The 10,322-nt window shown below is 37.9% G+C and overlaps 1 protein-coding gene across 1 annotated transcript; it reads right to left on the reverse strand.

Moving 5' to 3' along the window:
* Positions 1–325: 325 nt before the first annotated feature.
* Positions 326–1,469, reverse strand: LOC122028974 (proline-rich extensin-like protein EPR1). The gene is made up of 2 exons (XM_042587942.1): positions 903–1,469; positions 326–448 (listed from the first exon to the last, which is right to left on the reverse strand). Exons 1-2 carry the CDS (start codon positions 1,467–1,469, stop codon positions 326–328), a joined length of 690 nt encoding a protein of 229 aa, XP_042443876.1.
* Between the last annotated feature and the right edge of the window lie 8,853 nt (positions 1,470–10,322).

Consider the following 10,322-nt stretch of genomic DNA (forward strand, 5'->3'; position numbering starts at 1 on the left):
GTCTGATTGAACTGTCCTCCCTGAACAGAAACCCCGGAAGCCACATGCTGAGCCTTCAGTGAGCAATCTCGGCTCATGTGCCCAGGCATTTTGTAATAATAGCACACTGACTTCCCCAGGGAGCAGGCTGATGTGATGTGATCTCTGGATACACATCGGGTGCAGTGCATGTCACTGGAGGGTTGTTCCAATTCTGCTGAGAAGACCGGAAATATCCTGAGGAAGTCCGCCTTAATTTCTGAGGTCGGCCAGATACCCAAGAAGTACCCCGAGTTGACTGACTATGACCACTCTGCTACTGTCCGGTAGCCTATGGCTGCTGGGTTTATCCTGAAGTCTGATCTATCTGCTTCCTTTTCTTGTCCAAATTCGCTCTCTGTTGAGTTGCCTCAATCATAAGGGCTCTATCCAATGCCTCTATATAAGATGAATTACCAAAACCTGCAATCTTTACTTGAAGATGTCCATCCAGTCCTTGGACAAACTGAAGCATACGAGACCTATCCTCAGCAACTAACTCTGGACAAAATCTGGCCAACCGATTAAATTCAACATTGTATTCTGTCATCGTGTGGTTGTTCTGCCGAAGACTCAGAAAATCTTGATGGCGTGTCATCTAATATGACCATGGAAAATACTAGCTCTCAAAAGCCTCTCTAAATCTCGCCCAAGATGTGCTGCTCGCCTATAATCGAGCGTTGTGTGTCCCACCAGATGTCGGCCTCATCCCATAAATGGTAACTAGCCAGCTCTGCCTTCTCCCACTCAGAGAAAGGCAAATAGAAGAAAGTCTGCTCCAAAGTCTCTATCCAAGACTGAGCTACGCTCGGATCAGTCTCCCCACGAAATAGTGTGAATTTGCTTTTCATCGACTCTGCCAAAGCTAGGATCCAAGCTCGTACCACAACCATATCAGTAGGGTGAGTAGGGATTGTCGTGGGAATTGGTGGAATCACTGGATCTGGTACTACAAGTGGTACCACTGGATAGGCCAGGGGAGGTACCCCTAGTGCTGCTACATAAGCCGGGGCAGGTACCTCTGGTGGAACTGCAGGGTCAATATATGTAGGAGCAGTTAGAGGTACGGTAGGTGGTGGTACCATATAAGGAGCAACTAGTACTGCTGGTGCGGGTGCCGAGTATGCAGTAGGCACAGGTGTAACTGGTGCTGCTAGTGTCGGATACGCCGTAGCAGGGACAGGTGGCGGTGGTGACGGGTACCTACTAGCAGGCACTACTGGTGGAGGGGTCGAGTATGTCACAGATGGTACTGCTGGTGGTACAGTGGATACTGTAGGTGTGGGTAACTCTAGAGAAATAATCGTCAGGATCTGAGAGCCCCACGCACCCGCAGTAGAATGAGGAGTCTGTCCCTGACTGACAGTCTCAATCCCAGCAGACCTCTCTGGCAACTCCATCGCTGAAGATTCCAACGCCCTCTTGTATCGTCGTCCTGCACCATGTCTCATCACGGGAACATGTGTACCTCACCTCATATCTATTTAAATTTATTACCCCGGTATTAATATAAGTACTAAAATTATAAAAGTAATCATCATACCTATTTATCGTCTGGAGATGTTCCGTCGCTGCCAAGTCCCCAAATTTAACCTTATCTAAGAATACCTCAGAATTTTAAAACATAAAAATCGATAAAAATCCGTATAAATTCGAAAATACCCAGATTAATTCATAAAACTTAGCTCTGATACCAAATAAATTGGTATCGGATTAACTAAAAAATCCAAAACAAGAAAAAAATAAGCATCGTAAACCTACTCTGATACCAAATAAATTGGTATCAGATTAACTCAAAAATCATGAACATGAAAAAAATAGGCATCGTAAACCTGCTTTAATACCAAATAAATTGTCACACCCCAAGATAGTCCTTGCCAGAGGAAATTTCGACAACATCTCCCCTGTACGGGTGACAATCTGAAACTTATCTACATAACCCTCAGGGCTCACAATCATCAGCCAACACGGCTGGAATATATATCATACAAAAATGAAACAATCCACGTAATTATAATATATCAACCTCTGGTTGTCATCATAATACTAAAAGAAATCGAAAACAACATCCAAACTTACCTCTTTTATCGTTCGGCAGGCGCGTAGCAAAACATACCAAACAGAAACTCACCAAGAAAGTAAAAGACCAGCCATTACAATGCCTTAAGGAAAACCATACAAATCAAGGGTGCAAAACCAATACAAGTCCGAAATACAACTCTAAGCAAATAAATAGAATACCAAAAGACCAATACGTAAACTCTTGTGACAAGGGGACTAGCAACTGGAACCTCCTGACAGCTTCAACCTGAAATAGAAATAAATCAATGGTGTGAGTTCAACAACTCAGCAGATACCGGATAGATATGCATAATAAGATATAACTAATAGTAATAATCATGATGTACGGTTTCCTGAACAAAAGTAGGAAATGCATGTTGGATCGAGATCACGCTAGAGGGGGGGTGAATAGCGTGCGTAGCTATTTCTTTCGATTCGTAAAACAAACGAGTAAAAACGCAGCGGAATAAAGAAATAATAAACACAGAGAGACAAGGAGATTTACTTCGTTCGGAGCCTAAGGCGACTCCTACTCGAAGGCCCGCGATCCTTGATCGCTTTCCGTGGGCAACAACTATAAGCACGATAAAGATATTATAGACTAAGTACAATTCAAAGTAGTGAACAGATTATACCGACAACAAAAGACTAAATCTAAAGATCCGGGTTGTCGGGGTGTCGTTGCAGCACTTTCTGGATCGAGTCGTTAGCAGCTTGTCGCAGGGAGATTGCTTAGAAGATTGTTGTATTCGTTGTTCTTTAGCTGCTCCCTTGACCCTCTTTATATATGATATTCCGGGCGCCTGGATCCCTTCCGGGTGCCTGGAGTGTGACGTGGCCAACCAACCAGGATGCTCCACGTGGCGAAGTCGCGGCAGGGATAAAGTTTGGTCCCGGGCGCCCGTACCTGTTTCGAGCGCCCGGATCCATCCCGGGCGCCCGGACCACCTTTTTCCAGCAGCTCCTTCTCCTGCAAAACAAGGTTAGTCCGAGCAATTGCATACCCTGCAAGACAACGTTAGAAACTGATATTCCATACTAAAAAAAGAGCTGACAGTCTTCGAACTGTCCGAGTTCGACTTCAGGTTTCCGACCTATTGTTCCCTCTACGGGAACGCGTCCTCACCTACTCCACTCGGGAGATTTACCTTTGCTAGTCGATCCTCTAGATTGACTGGACTTTTGCTCAACGTCTGAGACTTCACTTCTGCTGGACATCCGCTTCCGGCTAGTCCAGTCTTTCACCTGTTCGCGACACCGGGACTTTCCACCTAGGGTTACCACCCCTAGGACTTTGCCTGAAGCCATCGACCCGCCAAGACTTTCGCATAGGGTTACCACCCCTATGACCTAGGATTACCGCCCCTAGGGTTTTCCTTGCCTAACCCTCAAGTTAGACACTCAGCAAAAGCTGTCAGATCACAAAGCACCTTAACTTTGAATCCTTTGTCATTATCAAAACTCGGGTTCGATCGTCGGATGCTTCCCGCACCAACAATCTCCCCCTTTTTGATTATGGCAACACGTAATTCAAAGTTAAGTTAAAATTATGCAGCACAAGAAACAAGATAAGCAAGATAAGCATGATAGCAAAAATAGGCATAAACATAGCTCCCCCTTAATACAAGCTCCCTTTAAGAGTACGCATAAACAAGCTCCCTTTAAAATATTTTCTTTGAATTTATTTCTTTCTTTGAATTTCTCTACTCTCCCCCTTTGCCATACATCAAAAATGAGCCAGTTTTGAAAAACCTAATTTTCAACTTCAGAAATTTGTTAATAGAGTTTTCAACTTCAGAAATTTGTAAAAACAATTTTTTAACTTCAGAAATTTTAAAACTTTTCAACGTCAAAAGTTTGCTAACAAGATTTTCAACTTCAGAAATTTGAAAAAATTTTAAGTTCAGAAATTTTCTAATAAAATTTTCAACTTTAAAGATTTTCAAGCAGAATTTTCAATTCAAAAAAAATTTCTTGAAAGAAGATATTCAGGTTTTTAAGCTCAAATTTCCAAATTTCGAAGAGGTTTAAGCTTAAATAAGGTATCAGAGCCCTACAGTCCAAGCATGAGTAAAGATTTGTTTTGATCAGGTATCAGATCCCTTAAGTACAGACATGCTTAAACTTATTATTTCCTCCATCAACTGTCTAACCGTTTAGCTACTTGCTGATTGCCTAGAGGGCAACAGTGTTCACTTGGTTAGTCAAGTCAAGTCAATTGATCCAGTTAGATTGTACTTAGGCTGAAAGACTTGATTTGATTACTGTTAATCATGTATTTAACGCCCAGACTCATATTGATGCACAGAAATAAGCATTCTTGAGTCCAGGCTGTACCCTATGCATCTCAACCGTTCTATGTTTTACAAACACAATCAAGGTAAACCTAGGTGTTTGTGAGATGCTCTGGCTGAGTCCTGGGGGAACATGATTTCTAGGGGGAAATCCTAGGCTACATCCATCTTTCGAAAGTCTAGCAAAGTGGGGATTTTGGAAAATCAGTTTTGCCTAGAAGTTATAAAAAATAAGTAAGAATATAAAGTTATAGTATCTATTCTACCCAACACATACCTATTTGTCTTCTTTGTGAGCTGAACTCAAGTTCAGGTAAGGGTTTTGTGAAAATGTCAGCTAGGTTTGATTTTGACTCAACATAGTTGAGTATAATATCACCCTTAGCTACATGATCCCTTACAAAATGATGCTTCACCTCTATATGTTTAGTCCTTGAGTGATGAATTGGGTTTTTTGTTAGATTTATTGAACTTATATTATCAATTGAAAATTTTGTTTTATTATATTCTAGTTGATAGTCTTTAAGAGTGTGCATCATCCATAGCAATTGAGATGCGCATTCACCTAAGGCTATATATTCAGCTTCAGTGGTAGATAAAGCAACACAATGTTGCTTTCTACTTGACCAACTTACAAGACATTGCCCTAGAAATTGACAACTGCCACTTGTGCTTTTTCTATCTAACTTGCATCCAGCGTAATCTGAGTCAGAATAGCCAAGAAGGTCAAGGGTGCAAGTTCTAGGGTACCAGAGTCCTATATTTAGAGTACCTTTAATGTACCTAAGTATTCTTTTAACATGGGTTAAGTGTGACTCTTTTGCACAGGATTGGTATCTTGCGCACATACCTATAGCAAACAATATATCAGGTCGGCTTGCAGTTAGGTACAGTAAACTACCTATTACACTTCTATAATATTTTGGGTCTACTGGTTTTCCTACTGGGTCAGAGTCAATGTTGATGTTGGTTGCCATTGGAGTATTTATTATTTTTGAATTTTCCATGCAGAATTTTTTAATTAATTCCTTAGCATATTTAGTTTGATAAATGTAAATTCCATCTTTAGTTTGTTTTATTTGTAAGCCTAAGAAAAAATTAAGTTCACCAACCATACTCATTTCAAATTCATTTTCCATTAATCTAACAAATTCTTTTAGAAATTTAGAGTTAGTGGATCCAAAAATTATATCATCAACATAGATTTGGGCTATGAAGATGTCTTTTTCTACAGTTTTTACAAATAGAGTTGGATCTATTTGACCTTGGTTGAAGCCTTTGGATATTAAGTGATTGGATAACCGTTCATACCATGCCCTAGGGGCTTGTTTAAGTCCATACAAGGCCTTTTTTAACTTAAATACATGATTAGGATTGTTTAAGTCTTCAAATCCTGGGGGTTGGCTTACATAGACCTCTTCTTTGATGAAACCATTTAAAAAGGCTGACTTAACATCCATTTGGTATAATTTAAACCCTTTATTTGCTGCATAAGCTAATAATATTCGAATGGATTCGAGTCTAGCTACCGGTGCATAGGTTTCATCATAGTCTAATCCTTCAACTTGACTAAACCCTTTGGCTACTAATCTGGCTTTGTTTCTTATGATATCACCCTGATCATCCAACTTATTTCTAAAAACCCATTTGGTGTCTATTATTGATTTATCTATGGGTTTAGGTACAAGGTCCCAGACTTGGTTTCTCTCAAATTGGGCTAATTCCTCCTGCATAGCTATGATCCAGTCGGATCGGTACTGCTTCTTCTATTGTTTTAGGTTCGATTTTAGAAATTAGGGCAATCTGACTATGAATTCTATAGGTAGATCTAGTTCTGACTCCTAGGTTTGGATCACCCAAAATTTGGTCAGGTGGGTGAGAAGTACTGGCCCTAGTTGGTCTTATAATCGGGTCAGGGGTTGGTTCCTCTGGTTTATTAAGATTTGGTTGAATTTCATCATCTTCTATATTTCTTGGATCAAGATTCTCATTTATATTTGGTAGATTATTTTCTTCATCAAATATTATATTAGTTGTTTCTTCAACTTTTAGAGTGTTTTGATTGTAGACTCTATAGGCTCTACTATTTGAGGAGTATCCTAAAAATATTCCTGGGTTAGATTTGGGTGTGAATTTTCCTAAATAATCTTTAGTGTTTAAAATGTGAACTTTACACCCAAATATTTTTAAATAATTTAAGTTAGGAGTTTTATGATAATATAGTTCATAAGGAGTTTTCTTGTGAAATTTGTTGATTAAAATTCTGTTTTGAATATGATTTGTAGTATTTATTGCTTCAGCCCAAAATTGGTGATTTAAATTATATTCATTTAACATAGTTCTAGCGGCTTCTTGTAGTGTTCTATTTTTACGTTCCACTAGACCATTTTGCTGAGGGGTTCTAGGACATGAAAATTCATGTAGGTATCCATTTATTTTACAAAATTGAGTAAATCTATGATTTTCAAATTCTCCCCCTTGATCACTTCTTATTCTTTTAATTTTAGTATCTTTTTCATTTTCTATTAATTTGCAAAAATTACTAAATATTTCATAGGTTTCATCTTTTGTTTTTAGGAATCTTACCCATGTAAACCTAGAGTAGTCATCAATTATTACTAAGCAATACTAGTTCTTGCTTAGTGACTTGGCTCCATGTGAATCAAATAGGTCAAGGTGAAGGAGCTCAAGTAACGAGTTGGTTCTTTCTAGATTTGTTGATTTGTGTGTTGACTTAGTTTGTTTTCCTTGTTGACAAGCATTACAGATTGAGTTTTCAATGAATTTTAGTTTGGGCAAACCTCTAACTAGACCATTATGACTCATTTTTGAAATGAGTCTAGTGTGAGTATGACCCAGTCTTCTTGGCCACAAGTCAGTTTCCTCTTCCTGTGTTATAAAACACTTTATTGAGGATGTGGGTAGATTAATTGAGTACATATTATTTTTCCTAAGTCCCTTAAGTGTGATTTCAGGATTTTCAATATTTTTGACTAAACACCTAGCTTTGTCAAAAGTGACTAAGTATCCGCTATCACACAATTGGCTTATGCTTAGTAAGTTGAAATTGAAATTTTCAACTAACAAAACTTTTCTAATAATAAAATTGGAGTTGAGTTCGATATTACCTCTTCCGATTACCTTAAGTTGACCATTGTTGCCGAATGCAACTGATCCTAAATTTTTTAGTTTGAGCTTTGAAAACTTCAATTTATCTCCAGTCATATGTCTGGAACATCCACTATCTAACATCCATTGATCCAACTCCTACACATAAAGTGAATGAATTGGTTTCTTGTTAATGGATAGAAAGATAGTTTGACTGAAGTAGACTCCTTAGAATTTTATCTTACCCAGGCTAAGTTAACAATAATATTGTTATAATTGTTTTGAAAAGTGTTTTAAAGTTTAATTTAAAAGTTTTTTGAAAGATGAGTTTTAAAATAATTTTGAAATTGGGTTTTAAACAATTTTGAAATTGAGTTTAAAATAATTTTGAAATTGAGTTTAAAATAATTTTGAAATTGGGTTTAAAATAATTTTGAAATTGGGCTTAAAATAATTTTGAAATTGGGTTTAAAATAATTTTGAAATTGGGTTTAAAATAATTTTGAAATTGGGTTTAAAATAATTTTGAAATAATTTTGTTGAATTAACTTGATTTAAGTCAATTTTAATTTAGTCATCTCACCCGATCTAAATTTTCAATCAGGGAACCCTATAATTGTTGTGAGATGAATTGAGGTTCAGTTTAAGGAATTGGTCTAACTTTGTGTTAGATTCAGGTTTAGCTTTGGGTTTAACAAGTAAGCATTCTTTGGATAAACTTCTGGGCTATGGTGAGTCACAAGGAGCTCATTAAAGTAACCATGCCTTCGAGGTTTTCCAAATAGTCCTACCCATTGAGCTTAATACTAAACCTTGGTCTAACTAGTTAGGATACATTTAAGGGTAGCTTCGGTCAGTTCTACTTGGCCAAATGCACCAGGTCGAAGCCATATCTTCCTAGACATGCGATGCCCAAGCTTCTCTAACGTACTATCATCCAAAAAACTTCACCAGTACCTTGTGTCAAGTTAAACCTAGCACATTTTATCTAACCTTAATTACCCTGCCGGGTAGTCTACTCTTGGTTACCCTTATCGGGTTGATTAAGTTTTGAGGTGCCAGATAATCTGGAACCTTCCTTTGGATTTTAATTTGATTTAATTAAATTTGAATTTAACTTTAATTTCGATATTTTAATTTCGAATTTTGAATTTAATTTTTGAATTTATAATTTAATTTCGAATTTTGAATTTAATTTTTGAATTCATAATTTAATTTCGAATTTTGAATTTAATTTTTGAATTCATAATTTAATTTCAAATTTTGAATTTAATTTTTGAATTTATAATTTAATTTCGAATTTTGAATTTAATTTTTGAATTTATAATTTAATTTCGAATTTTGAATTTAATTTTTGAATTTATAATTTAATTTCGAATTTTGAATTTATAGGTTAATTTTGAATTTTGAATTTATAGGTTAATTTTGAATTTTGAATTTATATTTTTATTATCGTTTTTCTTTTTGCTCCCCCTGGATCACGACCTCGATATGGTCTATCGAGGTAGTGTATTTGATCCTTCGGGACCCAGTATTGACCAAGTCCAACTTGATTGATCAATTTGGACTTGGGGACCCATGCTTGGACTGAGTTACTACTTTGTTTGTTTATTAAGGATAAGTAAGATTTATATTTACTTTTATATCCCAGCCCAGTTCTATTGTAAATGGCCCTTTGTGTCCCAAGAATTAAGTCCAAGTTCTTGGAGCCCAAAGAAAACCGTTCTAAGGTAGTTTTTAAATCTTTAACCTGATTTTTTAGACTTGAATTTTCTTCCTCAGGTTTTTGAACTTGAGTTGGAAATTCAGTCTGACTCTGGTCAGGTAAGGGTTTAGTGTCAGCCACTTCTTTAAGGACAGTTACTTCCTTTAGAAGTGACTTAACTTTCAGGTTTGACTTAGCTAATTTGCGCAATAAGTAACTAACTAAAATGTTTAACCGGGAGATACTTACAGCGGGGTCTGGTCCTTCGGAAACGGATACGGATCCGTGGCTTTGCTCGGACTCCGCCTCAGACTCGCTCTCGCTTCCGGATTCGACGATTTGGTCCCGGGCCATTAATGCGAGTAGACTCGTCTGTTCGAGCTCGTCGTCGTCGTCCTCCGATGAAGATTCGTCCCATGTTGCCTTAAGGACCTTTTTCCTTCTTTGCTTTTTGACCTCCTTCAGGTTAGGGCAGTTGGATTTGATGTGCCCTTTTTGGTTGCAGCCGTAGCATGTAACTTCAAACTTCATCTTTGAGTTCTGTGAACCTTCCTTCGTTTTTACTGCCTTTTTTAGATCTCTTTTGTTGAAGCCCTTCGTTTTGTAGAGCTTCTTTACGAGGTTTACCAGCTCGGTTGTAATTTCAATGTCTTCATCGTCTGAGTCTGGTTCAACTTCCGACTCCGGCTCCGTTCTTCGTCGTGATCTCGGCTCCCGTGTTCGACTTGTACCTGCAACCAACGCAATACCTTTCTCGGTTGGCTGTGCATTAGTCTGCTCATGAAGTTCAAACTCACAAAATAATTCGTCTAATTTTATTGAAGACAAGTTCTTGGAAACTTTGTAGGCATCTACCATTGATGCCCACAATGTGTTCCTTGGAAACGAGTTTAAAACATACCTTATGACGTCCCGATTCTCTATCTTCTGTCCGATTCCGTGAAGAGAATTGAGGATGTCTTGGATTCTCGCATGTAGAGAACTCGCCGTCTCGCCTTCCTACATCTTTAGATTATATAATTTATTAAGTAAAAGATCTCTTTTACTTACCTTGGTGTCGTTAGTGCCTTCGTGGAGTTCGACTAGCTTTTCCCAGAGCTCCTTTGCGGAAGAGAACGGGCCGACCCTGTTGAGTT

The sequence above is a fragment of the Zingiber officinale genome, chromosome 10B, assembly GCF_018446385.1.
Source record: "Zingiber officinale cultivar Zhangliang chromosome 10B, Zo_v1.1, whole genome shotgun sequence".
In the NCBI taxonomy this organism is placed as follows: domain Eukaryota; kingdom Viridiplantae; phylum Streptophyta; class Magnoliopsida; order Zingiberales; family Zingiberaceae; genus Zingiber; species Zingiber officinale.

Coding starts and splice junctions, on each gene's coding strand:
- LOC122028974 (XM_042587942.1), bottom strand. CDS start 1,469: ATGAGACATGGTGCAGGACGACGATACAAGAGGGCGTTGGAATCTTCA. Junction 449..902: donor ACCCTACTGATATGGTTGTG/GTACGAGCTTGG, acceptor CTTCAAGTAAAG/ATTGCAGGTTTTGGTAATTC.